This window comes from Lycorma delicatula, chromosome 8, assembly GCF_047948215.1.
Source record: "Lycorma delicatula isolate Av1 chromosome 8, ASM4794821v1, whole genome shotgun sequence".
Lineage (NCBI taxonomy): Eukaryota > Metazoa > Arthropoda > Insecta > Hemiptera > Fulgoridae > Lycorma > Lycorma delicatula.
Genome location: NC_134462.1, coordinates 99,121,231 through 99,140,439, shown reverse-complemented (window position 1 = coordinate 99,140,439; position 19,209 = coordinate 99,121,231). Strand labels below are relative to the sequence as shown.

The window sequence follows — 19,209 nt, the reverse complement described above, 5'->3', positions numbered from 1 at the left end:
TAGTTTTTATTGGTTTAAAAATTCTGTTGCACTAAATTCACTGTTATAAATTGTTTTTCCTTATCTTAAAATACATTTGTTAAATAGATGAGGATGGTTATTTATGATTTCGAAATAACATTTTTTAAGTTGGGAGTTTTTTTTAATAATCACATAATAAATAAGTTTTTAATATATTTACTAAGTAGAATTTTTTTAGATTCTTAAAATTTTATTTACATTGAATTATTTCATTTTATTTTCATAGTAGATTAGATAACTTCAATTACTAATATGTAAATTTTTGTGCACTCTCATCAGATAACAATAGTCCAAAGAAAATAAAACATTTGCATGTTGGAGTCAATGTCAAACGAGGAGAAAAAAATACCTGAAAATATAATACATTTTTTTTACCATATAACACTTAGCATCAGGACCAACAGTGGTGTTTTTTTTTTAATGTATGCAGGTGGTTATACCCATTTTTATATTCTTCATTCAAAATTTTCATGGCAGATCCATCAATCACAATGAATTAATCATTTAATGTTATGTTGTATAACAAAATTTTTATAGTTCACAAAGAAAGCAGTTTAAGTTTACAATGGATTATTGCACACAAAAATGAGATTGAAAGCAACATTCAAATATAATTAAGATAATGCATGGAGTCACAGATCTAATTAGAGAACTCCAAATTGGTATAATGAATTTTTTTCAAATTTTCTAGTCTGTTGTGAAAATTAACTTTTAACATGAACCAAATTAATCCTATAATGAAAATTTTTTCTTTGAATGAAACATTTTTGACTACATGTAGTAATAGTATTTATCAGTCTATAGTATGCATCACAAAAGAAAAAGCATGTTTTTTAATCTAACGCTTACAAGTTACAAAATGATGAAATTATAATACCACAAAACAAGGTGTTTTTATGGACAATCTCCTGTAATTCCTACATTATTCCAATAAATTAAAGCTGACAAGATTATTACGGAAAAGAGCAAGGTCTAATACAACAAAAAACTAAAATTTCTTTTCATTAAAAGGTTAATTTAGCTCAGAATTAACCTCAAGTTGTAGCTCTTAACAAATATAAGTTTTTTTCTTTTATGAAATAAATATTTGCATTGAGCAGAATTAACTTTTACTATAATCACTAAGTAATAATAAGATTATTACACGTTAATTAGGTACAAAATGCTGTTGTTTAGCTTATTAATTAGCAAACCAGTATTACTTGCTAATAAAAGCTGCACGCTCAAGTAAAATGTTTTGATATTAAAAAAAAAAGAAAAAAATTTTATAAACGTGGTTCAATTCATTCACCATTAATTTATGTTTTTATTTGTTTTATTTTTATTTATGTTTTTAAATTATATGAGTTTTATCTTTTATTAGTTGTAAACCAAATATTGTTGGTCGTACTTGTGATCATTGTGAATCAGGACACTGGTCATTTCCTAACTGCCGACCTTGTGATTGTGATCTTCGTGGAACTGAATACGATATTTGTGATCAGGTATTTCAGTCATTCACTAAATTTATGACAATATTAAATTATTTATTATTATGATGTAAGAGCTTTTGGTACTGTACTCTTGTTTTTGGTTACTGTACTCTTAACATTTTATTGTACATACCTTAGTCTGGCAGCATAAAACTTTAAATGTTCCTTAATATTTTGTCAAACTCATCTAAGGTCTAAGCCTCAATTTTTAATGTTGAAATATCATATCACATAAATTCATACTAATAACTGTTGAGCATTTCCTGATCAGTGATGTACATTTTTTGTTTTTTATCTTTGCCAAATGCCATATCCATTCCACATTTTAAGTATGTGCTTGTGTTACTGAATCAACAAAGTCAACTCGTACTTAAAAGTTAGGTAATGAGTTACTCATTACTGACTGTATTATACACTTTATACAAATCTTAGATAATAGTGTAATCTGGTTTCACATACTGTTCTAATAATGGCAGTTAGATTTCAAAGAAACAAAAAACGTTTGTGAAAAAGTACAGTGACTAGGGAAATCTCCTTTGTCTCTAAAATCCTATGGTAACCCGTTGTTACTAAAAAAAACATGCTCTTGATTGTTTTTCCTCCTGTTAAAAAGACTTTTGTCAATTTCTACCAAATCCTGGTCTCCTGAAATTTCCATTTCCAAGTGAGTAAGTAAATTAATATCTGCCTAATTTTCCCTGAATAATTAAAATAAAAAAAATAATAAATTGTTATTATTGATACAATCTCAAAAGCTAAGTTTTTTACTGTTTATAATCAAAACAGGACTCAGACAGCATTTCACCACGTTTATTCAAACTAATACTTGAAAAAGTAGTTAGAGGATGGAAAGAATCAGAAGTAAAATTAAAATAGAAAGAATGGGAAGTGAAGTCAGCTACTTAGCTTTTGCTGATATATTATGATCTTGACATAGAACACAGGAACAACCAAAAAACAAACACAAGGTGTGATTGGAAAATTTTAAGATTGGGCTTATAGTTTCAGAATGGCAGTACTTACAGACAATTGTGATGGATTTCCTTCCAAGTAGTCTCTTTCTGACTGAACACACTGACTCCCAATGGTGTTTCCACCTTTGGAAGCATTCCTTAACACATTGTAAACATTTCTTTACAAACTGGTGTTTCCAGCTGTATTTGCCTGGATGTCTTCAACTGGGTCAAATCAGTTCTCTTTCAGCAAAAATTTTAATTTATGAAGCATATATAAATCGCAGAAGCTAAATCAGGGTTATAGGGGGATTGTGGAAACACAGGAATTTGGCCAAAAATTCTGCAATCAAGAACGCATGATTAGAGCCAGTGCATCGTCATGATGGAGAGCTCAATTCTTGCCTTACCAGAGTGCAGGCACAACACATTTTCACGCAAACACTAAAGAGCACTTTTATAGTATTTCTGATTGACTGTCTCTCTCCTGATGGCAACTTCATGATGTACAATACCAGTAGAATTGAAGAAAACGACCAACATTATCTTCACATTCAACTGACTTTGTCATGCTTTTTTCATTTGTGATGAACTTGGACCCTTCTACTGCAGTGATTGTGCCCTTGTTTCTGGGTCATATCCATAAACCCAATTCATCACCTGTAATTACCTGATGTAACAAATCTGGGTCAGTTTTGACCTGATTAATCAGTTCTTGGGACACTTCAAGACAGTGTTGTTTCTGCTGATCTTACAGTTTTGGAATGAATTTTGCGGACAATTGACAGACCTTTATCTTTAACTATCTTTAGTTAAAATTGATTGAACCGCATTGAAACTAGTTCATCAACTATGACAGAAACTCAATTCATCAGCCATCTCCCTAATTGTAAGTCTTTGGTCAGAATGCACTAAATCACAAACTTTCACTTTGTTTTTGTTGGTTTTTGAAGTTGAAGGCCAGTCAGACAGGAAGTCACCTTCGACTGATTCGTGGCCATCTGTCAATCTGTTGAACTAGATAAAAAAATTTGACTGACTCAGGCATTTATCCCTGAAACTTGTTTTTAGGATTCATAAGTTTCTGAAGCTGATTTACCAGTTTTCAAACAAAATTTGATATAAAAACTTGTTTTTCGGTTGTTTCATCCATTTTGCAAAATCAATAATCTACTGAGAATTAAAAACATGTTTTTACTCACAGAATGCCACTCTCTACTGAACAAATATGTCGTGATGATCTTTTCAAGACATTTCAAGAACAAAACAAGCTTCCCCTTCCACGCACGCAGGCAAACCTACCCCTTGCTATTGAGCAGTGACAGCACCTGTCTTAAAACTTTCCAGTCATACCTCGTTTCTGAAAAGGAAGACTGCTTTACAGACATCTTATGAAAAACAAAAATAATGATTCACAGAAGTGATGAGCATAGAAAGAACTAAGAAACATAAAGACTGCAGACACAGATGCTAAATATCAAATATAAGAAGAAAAATAGAATTAAGTTACAGACATCTTATGAAAAACAAAAATAATGATTCACAGAAGTGATGAGCATAGAAAGAACTAAGAAACATAAAGACTGCGGACACAGATGCTAAATATCAAATATAAGAAGAAAAATAGAGTTAAGAAGTTACGATATCTAGGCGAATTAATAATACCAACTGGCTTGCCAAAAGAATCACGGAAAGAAAGAGCAAAAAGTTGGAATAGTCATACCCCTGAACAAAAAAATTTACCAAAAGAATAGGAAAAGAAAGAAAGGAAAATCTTCACAAAGATCCTACCCCCAAAAAGAGATAAGAAAGAATACAGATTAATATTTAATGAAGAGCTACATCAGACAATAGAAAAACTTACAACTACCTTTAGGAGACTACAGTTCTATACTTCTATAGTAAAGAAGACTTCTATACTTACATTAAGAGGATGTCCTCAGAGAGGCTAGCTAGAAGAATCCTAAGATTCTTAAAAAAAAGAAAAGAAACTAACATAAGGAAGTGGTTGAGGATGTGAAAGAACACAACATATAACCAGATGTTATGAACAACTGCGTCATTCCAATAAACTGATAATGAGAAGAGTACAGGGGAATAGTTCAAAGCATCAAGAGATTTCAAGACTATGCAAAGAGAAAGAAAACAGAACAGAACTAAAGCCAGTCTAAGATGATGAGGAAATACTGGAAAGTGAAGAACAGATTGAAAAAGAAATAAACATAAAATCATAAATAAAAACACAAATAATAAATATAACATAGTCCATAGCAGGCCATAATAGAAAAGATAGTTGTCAATGATATGGTGGACAGTGAGTATTCACTAGCTCACAACAGAGCATTAGAGGCATTTTAAGAAATTGTTATTCATACTGAATACAGTGTTATTAAGTACTGAATATCCTTACAGTTAGTGTGAATGTCATTTCATATAAAACTCCAGTGATGATTATCAAGGTGATAATCATGAGACAAAGTATGTGTGTTCTATGTCTTTGTAAATAAGTCAGTAAATTTCAGTTTAATATGCATTTTGAAGTACAAATACTAATGCCTACATGCAAACATACCCAGTACTATTGCTAGTATCAATTTAAGTAAGAAGATCTGTTAACAAACAGAAATTACTTGGAAAACCACTAATACCCAAAGGAACTGCTGAAAAAATTGGCAGTTTTGAATAAGGAATCTTAATAGTTCAGTTCATCATCAAAACCTCCAGTTTCAAATTCTATTAATTATAATTCATAAATTTCTGTGAAAAGGGTTCTAAAGCATGTATATATTATCTAATTTATATAAGAAATCAAACTGACTGGTAGAGGAATGAGTTTCCTGTTTGCTACTTTAACACAAAAAATAATTTTCTGGACGATGTAATTTTTACCAACAAAACTACTTGTCATTTAAATGAAAGGACACAATTTACAAATAAGAAAAAGTGAAGATTCTTATGTCCATTTTGATTATTACATGGTACCTTTAAAATTAGTTTCTGGTAATTTAGCAAAAGATTTTTGCAATTTGGTTGTTAATATTTTATATTGAAAAACTCTTTAAGGGCAGTGTTTAGTTTAGTAATTATTTTCCTTATCTGGATGAACTTAAGAATACAAATAGTATTTACAGTTGGATTTTGCATACCATGTTTTTATATAACCATTTGTAAGGCTTTAAATGAAAAATTTCTATTAATATGGAATTTAAAGAAAAAAATTAAGGATGTAATTTCAACCATAACAGTAGATATATTAGGACATGGGTAAACATTTTATGTCATTGATATTTTTGCCACAAATGTCTTCTTATTTTAAAATTTATTGATTATGTAAAAAGACTAATATAAATTTAAAAAATACAACTAAGTTTTAAAGAATGTTTCAAGGAATACATTAAGTTGTTGATTTACATTAATTACCCCAGTTTTTCTTATTGGACGCTTGTAAAGCATCTAATATATAAGAGGACTAGTCAGATATATTATCTAAAAGTGATGATCTACATTATACAGATAAATCACGGGAACCTGATAATTTTTAAAACAAAATAAGTTGGCACTCTGATGTGAAGTTGGGAATCAAAATGGCTCTGACTTTGTATAGCAGACACCATTTCATGAACAATAGAACAGTGGACTGCTATAATCCGTTCATGCATGTGGAAATGTATTTTAAAAATAGCGATATGGTTGTGACAGCAATTATGTTGGAATTTCAGTATTCCACATCATGGTGGTGTTCCTAGCCCCATTTTGATAAAGTTTGGATAACAGATTTCTGAATCAATGCTTCTGCAACAAAAAAACAAGCCCTCAGATCCTGTGCACTATGTGAGAATTCCTCCAAACATTGATAATCAGGCAGGTAATGATGAGGAGCTGTCAGCACCTAACCAGAAAGCATGCTTCAACCCTTCATATAACTTACAGTAACAGAAGAATTCTACACAAGGATTTGAACTTTCATTTGTATAAAATAATGGTTGTGCAGAATCTACGTGAGCATGACAAAGCAAATCAGATGACATTTTGTACAAATTTTATTAATTTTTTACTGATTGAATGGTCTTGATAATGATGACAAAGAGTGTTTTCATTTAGATACAAATAAAATTTAATGAACAAATAAAATCTTCTTTACTGACCTGATACAAATTCTGAGAAGCTTCATGTGGGTCTCTTTACAGTCCATGTGTGCTTGTTTGCTTCTTTTACAGTCCATGTGTTTACTGTTTGATGTGCTCTGGCAATATTGGAATCGTAGGTCTTTTTTTTATCCAAATGGGAAGGCCATGTGGTGATTTGTAAACCAGTAAATTCTGACCAGTACACAATGATTCTGAAAAATTTCCTTGTTCCTGAACTGCTTCATCATGGATTGACTTGAATGTGATGTGGTTCCAGCAGAACGGAGAAACAGCCCACACTGCCAGAGCACATCCGTGGTGATAATTCAAGAGATGTTATCAGATGATGTGATTTCCAAAGGAGAAGATGTTGCATGGCCAGCATGTTTTCCAGACCTGTCATTATGCGACTATTTACTTTGGTAGTATTAAAGTCTAGAGTGTTTAAGTAAATCTCATAACATTATCAAACTCAAAGCCTCCATATTAGGAGAAATCAGAGAAATTCCAGAAACATTGAACAGCAGTGTAAAATCTGTAAAACTACAACTGTGTGTAATAAATGGTGGAGGATATCTATTTGATATATTACTTAAAATAAAGCCAATGAATTGCAGTATATTTGCTGTAGTTAACGTATTAAAATTTACTTTAAAAGAAAGAAGTTTCAAAATGAAAGATCATCCAAGAAATGTCAAATGACACTCTGATTAATAGTGATTATACAACTCTACTTTAATGATGATTTGGGCATGCACATAGTGGTTGTGAAATTTATGCAAAAATGGCTTTGCTTTAAAAGAAAGAGGTCAATTTTGATGTTGTACACTACATGTGGAGTACACCAAGAGTGATCCTAAATTTGTTAAAATTATGGTAACTGTATTGAATTTCAAGTGTATGGGTAAGACCAGTAACCTAGCTTAGTCATCGCAATAAAAGAAATCATCCCAATGCTCAAGAAAGCAAAACAAGTGAGAAACAAAGTAAAAGTGATGTTGATTGGTTTTTTGACTGTCGCAAAGTTATATATCAAGAGTACATACCAGAACACCAAACTATCAACAAAAGATATTGTATCTTTGTGATGCAGTTGAGTACAGGAGACCAGATTCTGGGAAACATACAAGTAGCAGCTATCATTTCTTGGTATACCTTCCAACAATGTAAGGCTTACCAGGAGTTACAAGAGTAATATTTCAAAGGAAACTTTGAATGGAATCCATTAGGTAAGGTATTTTTTTTTTCATTACCCGTGATTGGATATTTTTTGAACAGACCTTGTTATGAATATTGTGAATATTGTGACCCTGTTGTGAATATAACATGAAAAATGTTACTTGTTGGGTTTTATATCAGCAATTTTTCAGAAGCCTTAGCAACCAGATATGCAACCATATGTTTAGTTTTGTGAAGAAGACAATGGGAAACCATTTAACTTTTTTCTTTAAAGTTGGAATGGGATAATTGAAATTCTTGAAAATGTCGATACTGTTTTTGTAAGTGACTTCATAAATCGCTTATAATCAACCATTAACTTCCAACACTCAGCACGTTAAAAAATTTTCATCATCACTATAAAATTATGCACAAATACTAAACATACTACATTTTCTATCCCTGATTACAATTAAGTTATAATTCATTTCAATCCTTCACACATGTTTGATTTAAGTATTTCATTATAGGGATAGTGGGATTGAGCAGGTCTGAGTAGAAATTTCTTCATTTATTGTAGAGAAAGAAAGAGAATTTTTTTCCCATTATTATACATTGAACAAGTACTAGTACTCATCATATTAACAAGATTTTGGAATGAAAGTTAAAAATGTATAGCAATTCAATGGATTTTTCCAGAAATTATTGTGCACCTAACCAATATTTGTACTTCACATTCATCTTTTAAGTTTCTATAAGAAGATGGTTTTAGCATTTTCTTAAACGCTTCTACTTTGTTTAAAGGCTGCACCAAGTCGACCTTGAGTGAAAAGCAAAAAACTAGCCTAGTTTTTTTGTATAATATATTGTAATGTAAATACAAGGTTTCAGTATATTTTTAATGTTACAATTAAGAAATTTATTCTTTTGTATAGAATACTGCTGAGTGTTTTTGTAAGAGTAATGTGTATGGACAAGCATGTGACTTGTGTAAAGAAGGAACTTTCAACATACAAGAAAAGAATCCAGAAGGCTGTACAAAATGTTTCTGTTTTGGTAAATCCACCAGATGTTCCAGTTCAACTCTCTACAGATCTCAGGTAACTATCACAGTATATATATTTCACATACTTCTTATGTATATTTTTTTCCTTTTTTTTATATGAAGAGATACATATCAAATTTATTTAAACACTGAAGTTGTTATTGTAATTTATTTATATTATTATAAAATTACATGAGATTTGAGAAGGTGTTCAAAGCGATCAAATTAAAAACATATAAAGAATATTTTTTCATATACTGCAAAAATTCAGTGTTGCCATCAGTTCTTTCTTAAAGGATAAATTAATAATAATAAAATTTAGAAATGATTTTACACAATTTAAAAATTGTGTAATACAAATGTAATAAAATATAAAATGTACATTTACTCTCGCATTACATGATAATGACTCTTTCAGATGACAAGTTAAATATGGTATACAAGGTGTGTATATTAAATAAAGAGACTGATATAGTAGTCAGTAAAGTAAATAAATACTTTAATTTTATATGATTACAATAGTTATGCTTGTCTTCTTGAATATAATTCCCGTTTGTGCTTGCACATTGATGCAGTCTGTATTTTTTTTTACTTTTTGTAAATAAAATTTTTCTTAACAAAGCTTTCAATAACATTGCAGTTTATTATTGATGTGTTTATTTGTGAAGGTAAAAGTTTTAAATGGCAATCTTCATACAAAATTCAGTAAATTTTGCCAGATGCAAGTGTTCTCACATTATAAATTGGTTTGTATGAAAATTTAAAGAAATGAGAAATATTTGTATTCATTAATTTTTTTAGATTATTATTATTATTATTACCTAGATTATGTCACTATTCTAAAATAACATTTAATCAAAATGATTTTAAAGTGATTTTTTTATATTTGTTAGATGACTGGAATGGATAACTGGTCTTTAGCTGTTATTAATGTTACAAAAGTAGTATCTGTTGAACCAGTTCATGTAAATATTGAAAAAGTAGATGATGGAATCGGTGCTGATTTGACTGATGATGGTTTGGTTGGTGATAAAGTGACTTATTTTGTTGCACCTGGTCGATACCTTCAAAATAAACTAACTTCTTATGGTGGAATTTTAAATTATTCTATATTTTACACAACTGGTTTGTTTGGTAAGTTAACTTTTTAAAAGTTACTGATATTTTGTTATATTTTTACTTTTCCAGTATATTGTACACTATATAAGGGGGTAAGTATGCTAATTGAATTAAATTTTTTTACAGATCTATGTTTCATGGTCCCTTCTAATTAAAAATCACAACTTAACATCAGAAAAATCTAGAAGCATGTACATATGTATTTATTTGAAACATATGTAAGTGTATGTATGTTGGTTTATTTTTTGCTTAATACAGATTGGATGGACTGATTTGAATGAAATTTGATACAAATTGCTATGATTTGGCATTTTGATGTTAAATCATTTGACTATGACTTAATTTTTCATGTCATAGTCTACAAAAATCAAGACTAGATATACAGAATCTCCACCAAATAGAAAACTAAACAAGACAAGACGTCACTGGATAAGAATTCAGGTTATAAAAGCCTAAAGTAAATGTAGATGAGCTTAGAGAAAGAATAAAGAGAACATAATTCTAATGGTTTAATTAATTTTAAGGGGTGAAACACCAGAAACTCCCTTAAGCCAAAAGCCAAAAAGGTCATCGAAGTAAAAAATGGGAGCATGGAATTAGCTGTCATTGGGGGAGGACTGGAATTAAGCGGAAAATGACACACGGTAGAAAGTATTGGAAATCTTTTAAAACTTTGCACTGACAGGTAGAGGAGCTGTTGATATAAGTAAGACAAGAAATTTTTATTTCCTCTGATATGAAGTTACAGGTAGCTTAATAATGTAGGTGACCGATTTTTTTAATGTTAATTCATCACATAAGCTAGATACATGTACATGGGAGTACAAAAAGGATATTTCATAATGTATGAAAAGTACACACCTGACCAGGATTCAGATCTTGAACTATTTGGATGAATGGCTGAGCTGCTACCATTCCGCACGAGTTCATTGTATTGGTAATCTCTACCACTCCACTGACCTGAATTTATTTACTTATTTTTTAGCTAATGAAATAACACAGAAACTTTGAAGCTTATTTATTTTTTCTTAATTTTAGTGTTACAACCTCAGTCATGCTTTTTACATATTTAAAAAAAAAGGATGATGTGAGTGAAACAATAGATGAACAAGTCCAGAACCTTATTGGGAAACAAACGTGAACGTCTGATATAGAAGCCAGTATGCTAACAACTACACTATCTGGCTGGCCAGTTTCTATTATAATTGTATATAAATTTAATCAGTTCCCTCTTTTTAAGAGCTTAACAGCACTTATTTTTTTGTGTAACATCAGTAAATGTATTTTCATTTGCCCAAAGGCTGGTTTGACTTAACCAATGTGTCATCAACTACTAAAATTAGGCATCATTAGAAAGCTGTTCTCAGCCAGGTGTTACAATATTGGTCAGTTCCTTATCTTTCAGATATATTCATTACCAAGTGTTGATTGATATAATAGTCACCAAGCATCCACAGCTGTAGGATGTAAAAAAAATATTTAAAAAATCTATATATTTCTAATATAAATGTATATATATATATATTTATTGCATATGTGTATTTTTTTAACAGGAAATGCAATACGTGGTCCAGATGTCATATTTTATGGTGCAGGAATTTATCTGTTACATTATTCTTTGGAACAACCAGCCGCCAACCTTGCTTTTACAGGAAATGTTGAAATATATGAATCAAGTTTCATATTGCCAACTGGATTACCAGCATCAAGAGAACAATTGATGCAAGTCTTAGAAGATTTACGAGGCATATATATTAAAGCAACGTACTGGCAACAGAGTGTTACAACTAGGTAATTTATTTAAAACATTTTACTTTCCATTAGAAAATTTACATATATTATTGTAATGTTAAATTTATTTAAATTCAATGAGAACTTTATAATTAATATATATTATGTTCGTATTAAAATTATAACTTTTAACGCTAATATGAGCTGTTTTAAGTTAGATGAATGGTTAGCACCATTACTGATTGATCAGTTAGCTGTATTGTGGTGCTGAAAAAAAACCAGAATCCAGATTCAAATCTGATTAAAGAAACATCACCTTTAACTTAATCAGATACCTGTATTACTCATGTATTCAGCCTGTAAGATTGGAGAAGATCATCTGCTAAACTGTGACTGATCACCATGCAGCCTAAACTGAAAAATATCATTTTTAATAAATATGATATTTATTAAATATCATATTTAATAAAATAATTTCAATATAATAGAAAAGACTACTATATTGTTTAAAGAGCACCATTAAAAAAAATATTAAATGATAATTCTAGTCAAATAAGTGAAATTCTTAAGAATTGCAGTAGAAAATACTAGGAAGAACTTGTAAAAATTAATATGTAAGAAAGAAAAGATCTTGAGATAGAAAACTGAGAACATTTTATACAATTAAATGAAATACAAATGAGTAAAAGAAGAGGATGAAAAACTAAAAATAGATCATAAAACCAAAGATGCAGATGTTAGGAGAAATTGTGAATGCTGTAGTGGATAGTTAATGAAGGCTAGTCAGCTGGTGGAAAAGAATTTTACAAAGATATGAAGGAAGAAAACAAGTGTATACAAATCCAACTTGATATTGCTATTTTGGAGAGCAGGCTGGAGAAGAGGCTGTGGGTGAAATGTTAAAAATGCATTGATCTACTTTGATCAGAGACAGTCAGTCTGTAGATTTATTGTCTCCTCCTGCTTCCTGTCCTTTTCCTAATTCTTTACTCCTTCTTCCTTGAATGATACTCTCTATTCCTCTTATTACCTAACCTAATAAAATAAGAAACACTTTAAGACAGAATTCTATTGTAAAGTTTATAGTAAATCTTTTCCTAGGACAACCAATAACAATTCCAAACAATTTTGAACTACTGGAGGAGGAAAATTACTATGCACAAATATAGAAGAAAATGATGTTCTATCATAAGTTAGGAATTTGATCTACATACATATTGTTTTCGTTAAGAGTGCAATATTGCAGATTACCTTTATAATTAAAATCTTATAGTACTGTGGCAGATACATTTTAATGACTGTTTGCAAACCTGTACTTTGCCAGCCATGTCTTGTGTGTGCACACACATGCATATGTGTAAACAAAAGACAATCCCTTTTCAGTACAAAATCTTATATGTTTATCTCATTAATTATGGTGAGTATTATTAAAATTAGAATGATATTAAAAATTATCAAAGAAGATCAATTACTTAATTTTGTTAATCTAACCTGAAACTTTTTTCAGTGGTATAATAATTAACATAAAAAGTAGAAATTGATAGAATAAATATAAAAATATATGCAATTGAAAATAAAACTTCTGTAAATTTTTTGACCTTTCAAGATATATCTATTATTTACAAACTAATTCCACATTAACAATTTTATGTATTTCATATTACTTAATAGCCCCAAAAACTTCCTCCTGAGCTGTACTAAATTTGTTTTGTATCATAAAAAAACATAGAGATACATATAAAATAATAATAATATATAATGTTAAATTTACACATACAACACTACAGTCTAAAATACAACTCATAACAACACCCTTAAAGTATGATTTTGAAAAATATTTTGGCAATAACTACATCATTTCATGTAATATCTTTCTAACAAGCCTCTTCTTCATATTTGGAAACAGATAATAGTCTGAAGATGTTAAATCTAGCACGTAGAGGAAATGAGGAAGAATTTCATAGCATAATTTAAACAGTTTTTCTACCACAATCACAAAAATATAAGCAGTGCATTGTCTTGGTAAAAAAGATCCATCTTTTTGTTTAAATGTGCTAAGTTTTTATTTATTTCCTCATTTAGATAGTCCAGGAAAAATATTGCCTGATTATCATATTTTAAACTTTTTCAAAAATTCTATGAAAATTATGACACAAGTGTCCCAAATGACAAGGACCTTTCTTGCTGATTGAATCTGTCATCTTTCCTACTGATGGAATTATTTTTCCCTTCTTTGGAGTGAGTTTCCTGTTCCAACTCTCTGTTTTGATTGTACCTTGGTTTCAGGTAAGTAGTAATGTAATGGAATATTCTGTGTTATTTGTGCTTATACGACTGCTCCAGATATAACCAAACTGTTCTAATCAATTGAACAAATTCACCATAATATTTATCCAACTTTGCTTTAGTTTCCTGTGTGGTTTTTCCTTTCAAAAAGTAATGTTTGATCACTACATGAAATTTTTTTGTCACTTTTTCACAAAAAAACAATATTTGTTCGACTTGAATAAATTCCAGCAATAGAATTTGATTGTATCCGACTAAAATTTGGTGTAGCTGCTACTTGAGATGCAGGAAACTATGTATGAGTGATCTCAACAGTGTACCACAAGTGCCATTTCATGATTTTATATACATGTACCAAACACACTTGGTATAGCTGAATGGAATATTAACAACTATCTGAAAAGTTTTAATATTACTAATAAAATTATAAATTTACTTGTTTAATACTGAAATTTGGTATAAAATAAAAAGAAAGGATATTACAATATTAAAAATAGCAGTACAGTTGAATTATGGGATGATTATTATTTTAGAGATATTAGTACGGTTATTGTAATATCAAAATTTATTTAAATTTTCAGAAATTCTCATCACCTGCATGAGAAATTTCACTTTACATGTGATTAAATGAAGCTAGTTCTTCATTCCAAAAGCTTAGTTTTCAAAGTAATTTAATCAGTGTCATATTTCTGTCTGGTTATATAAAACTAATTTGTTTTGGTTTTTTTTAGATTATCAAGAGTAAGCATGGATATTGCATCAAGCATTTATACGTTAAATGCTGATATTGCTTTAGCTGTAGAGCAGTGTCAATGTCCTCCAAATTATGAAGGTCTATCCTGTGAGCATTGTGCAGATGGTTATTATAGAGCACAAACTGGACCTTTTGGTGGCTTCTGTGTACCATGTCAATGTAATGGACATTCTACTACTTGTGATAAAGTTACAGGTGTTTGCATTGTACGTGTTTATCATTATACATTTAATTTATTTAAAAATTATTTTTATATTTTTTTGTACTTTCTTGGCAAATATAGCCAGACTGGAATAGCTAGCTATTTTAAAGGGAAAGTATGGTGATTATGTCAAAAATGGGATTAAGGTTTTTTTGCAAATCTTTAGGTTTTAGGATCCAACTAAATCATCTAGACCAAAAAAGCATATGTATGTAAGTATGTTTTGGCATTAGTACTTTTGGCGTTACATCTCTGAATTGACCTAACTGATTTCCTTCAAATTTGGCCTAAATATTTCTATACATTGGACATTGATCATACTAATTTTTTTCAAAATTTGTCAAGGGGATGAAAGGATATTGCGAAAAAACCAATTTTAACTTTTGTCAGAGGCATTTTAGAGAAAGCTTTATTAAAGAAAATTTCTTACTTTCAAGGCAAATATAAAATAATCCAAAAAAGTTTTTACAAAAAATCAACTCCCACTTCTTATAATTGAAATATATGTATTTTATTATTATTCTGCTTCATCTTCCTTTGGTTTAAATATGTTTCAAAATTTTTGAAAAAGCTATCAAAAAAGCTGATAAAGTTGCACACGCAGCTTTTTTTCTGATGCACAGCTTATACACACATACATGTACAGCATAGCAGACAACTACAACAGCTTGATTTCTTCCTATCTTGCCACCACATCTATTCTACAATGTCCTTTTTTTCCTCATCAGTACACACTTTTCTGCTCCCTTTAACCATATAGCCCTCACTTCCTTACCATGCAGTCCTAAATATCCTTTCCTTATCCATTCTCTTTATGCCCATACCATCTCATTCTTTTGTCAAACAACAGAATCTGTCATCTTTTTGATTAAGAGTTCTTCCTTTGATATACTTGTAACATTTTCATTGCTTATCTTCTTTTCTTATAATTCACACATTACTCACCCATTTAAACTTTTTTAAGCGTGTATTCTGCTGATTTTTTTAACTGAAATATGTATGTATGTGTTGAAACATATATAACACTGATAAACATAATTTTGTTTCCTAACATGCGATACATGATTTTAATCTTTTTTTTATGTTTAAAATGAATATGAACCCAGAATCTTTCTATCACCCACCATTTTTGAATTTTTTTTGAAATCTTAATTAAAGGATTTTTTTCATTTTTTAATGTATAGTTAGCATTTTAAGCTCATTTATTGTATTTTGTAAGCTCATTTTTTATTGTTTAACTTTGTTAACATAATTTGTAAGCTATAAATAAACAATACTAGACAAAGAATTAATTTATATCATAGTCACATATTGTGACATCATATCTAATACTGAAGAGTAAGCCTTCATGGACAAGAGTGATCATGTCTGTGCAGGTCAAAACATGTAGCTGAAAACACAGCTGTGTTGTTTGTATTAAGCACTGGATTTAGGAATGAATTAATTTTGCTCAGTTTTATTGCTGTCTTAAGTTTGTTAACAGTCCAGTGTCATAATGCCTTGAAATTGTGTAAATGATGTGGATGCCTTTTGTTATGTATGTAGTGAGTTTACTGTAAAATCAAATATAAAAAAACATTACACCTTTAATTAAAAAAGCATATCATTTGTACTTTCAGTGTAAAATTGGTGATCAGGGTAAGACGTGGGGTCCTCATATAGTATGCACTAATTGTTCTGTGTAATTAAGAGAATGGCTGTAAGGTACACAGCATACTTTACCATTACACAGAAGACTTTACCATTTGGTGTACCTATGGTTTGGCGTGAACCAAAGGATCATGTAACCGATTGTTACTTTTGTTTTAACAAGTGTGTCTGGAATTTCTAAAAAATCTAAATGTACTATAAAATATCCTTTATTGCAATCTGCAATCAGGCCTGTACCTCATAGTGAAGTTATTCCAGTTCCTGAGCCACCTAAATGTATGTTTTGAAAGCAGCAATGAAGAATTGGGCAGTACTGAAGAGACAATGATTCTGATTTTGAATTATTTTCCAATAAGCCACGTCTTATATCACAAGGTGAATTAAATGACTTAGTTAGGAATTTATATTTATCAAAAAATCAAGCTGAATTGTTAGGATCAAGACTGCAAGGCTGGAATTTACTTCAAAAAAATACAAAAATTTTGTGCTTTCAAAACTGACAAAAAGAACTTTCTCAGTACTTTATTGATGAAAATAATTTGGTTAATTGCACAAATATTGATGAGCTTATGTTGCACTTAGGACATGTTCATAAACCTGAGGACTGGCGCCTTTCCATAGATTCGTCCAAGTATAGTTTAAAAGTGGTTCTACTACACAATGGTAACAAATATCCTTCAATACCAATCGCTTATGGTATTAATTTGAAAGAGACTTACGATGTGATGAAAGATGTTGAAAAAATAAATTATAAAAAACATAGCTAGAACATATGTGGCGATTTGAAACTTATAGCTATTTTGTTAGGCATGCAGTTAGGCTGTACTTATTACATGTGTTTTCTTTGTGAATGGGATAGCCGAACTAGGGATAAAAAATATGTTAACGAAGAGTGGAAGAAACAAGACAACTTAACTTTAAATGGAAAAAATATTATTCATTTGCCCTTAGTTGAACCCAAAAAAATATTTTTACCTCATCTCCATATCAAGCTAGAACTAATGAAAAATTTTGTAAAAGCAATGAAGAAGAGATTTCCTCGTCCTGGATTTTTGTACATCAGGCAGAAATTTCTGAATGTGAGTCAAGGAAAAATTAAAGAAGGGGGAATATTTGTTGGTCCTCAAATAAGAGAGTTGATCAAAGATGATGTATGTAACTCAGTGTTAAATAATGTAGAAAGTGCAGGTTGGGCTTCATTTAAAGACATTTGCAAAAACTTTCTCGGCAAATAAAAATCCGACAATTACCATGATATTGTTAATCAACTTTTTACTTCATTCAGAGCTATGGGATGTAATATGTCTTTGAAAATACATTTACTCCACTCTCATCTGATATTTCCTGGACCACCTGGGAGATGTAAGTGATGAACACAGTGAATGTTTCCACAAAGACATTTTGGTGATGGAAAGCCGCTATAAAGGGAAATGGAATACTAACATGCTAGCTGATTACTGTTGGTCATTAATTTGGGATGTGCCTGAGGCAATTTATAAAAGAAAAGCATCAGTGAAATCATTCTTACTCAGGTATGGCCATGCAAAATTATAAGTCTTACAGATTTTAACTATATTTTCTCTTAATTTTTTTTGAAGCGTAATTTATTTAAAACTAAGGGTGATAGAAAAATTGTGTTTACAGAGCTGTAATGTACGCAAAAAAGCAATTCAAGAAATGGTAACACAGTTAGAGAAACATAAAAAAATTTTTTTTTTGTCTTATCAGTGTAATCAGGCATATAACAGAATACAAGCGTAGTGGGAGATTTATGTATCTCCCTACTAACCGCATAGTATTGACAAAAGTCCCTTGCTGCTGTCTCATTCTTATTCTTATTATTGGGCAGGTATTTGTTTATTTAGCGGTTACATTTTAGTTTTTTTTAATTTATGGATGAAGTGGATTGCGTTCCAATCCTTTAGAACAGAAAGCTTTACTCGGGCTAATCTTGGGAGCTGAAGCCCTAGTTGGAGGAAGGTGTACAAAACATATACCACCTATTCTTGTCAGACTAATATGTTTATTATGATAGGTTAAAGTTCTTTAAAAGTTGTTACTGTTGTTTTATAAGTTACTGGATTTTGTAAATTATGACATCATTGAGATATATGTTATATTAATATAAAAATATAATCTATTTTTGGATGAATTATTAATGTTTAATTTTTTTATAGGACTGTAAAAACAATACAACAGGTGAACATTGTGAATTTTGTAATACTGGATATCATGGTAATGCAACTTTAGGAACACCATATGATTGTCTAATCTGTGCTTGTCCTCTACCATTAACATCAAATAAGTAAGACATCTAATATTTATGTTTAATAAAATAATAATAATTTTTGTGTTTAGTATTTGTTAATTGATGTTTTATAATTTTTTTATAGTATTTTATTAATCAGTAAAGCAAGAAGAATGAAAATTGTAGGAATAGTTTTTACCAGTTAATGTGATAAGTCATCTGAAAAAAAAATTGTCTGAGAACAAATTGTAGGATAAGATAATCAGGATATATATGAAAAGGGATATTTTACAAGAAGTATATCAAACCAAACTTTTGATGGCTGCCTCGATAAAAAATACTGTATTTTTTATTGAGGTATTTTTTATTGATTTTGTATCCTAAGAGGATCATATCAAGGGGCAGCTGAAATGTAATGCACACCAGAGTGTAATGTGAGAATA

General features: G+C 30.0%; 1 protein-coding gene across 1 annotated transcript in view; it reads left to right on the top strand.

The window, feature by feature from the left end:
- Positions 1-19,209, top strand: part of LanA (laminin subunit alpha) — a 267,274-nt gene that overhangs the window by 118,783 nt on the left and 129,282 nt on the right. Inside the window, exons 24-29 of the mRNA XM_075372885.1 lie at positions 1,385-1,505; positions 8,667-8,831; positions 9,670-9,910; positions 11,449-11,686; positions 14,644-14,872; positions 18,696-18,823. Coding sequence (XP_075229000.1) covers positions 1,385-1,505; positions 8,667-8,831; positions 9,670-9,910; positions 11,449-11,686; positions 14,644-14,872; positions 18,696-18,823 — 1,122 coding nt within the window. The remainder of the gene's footprint in view (positions 1-1,384; positions 1,506-8,666; positions 8,832-9,669; positions 9,911-11,448; positions 11,687-14,643; positions 14,873-18,695; positions 18,824-19,209) is intronic.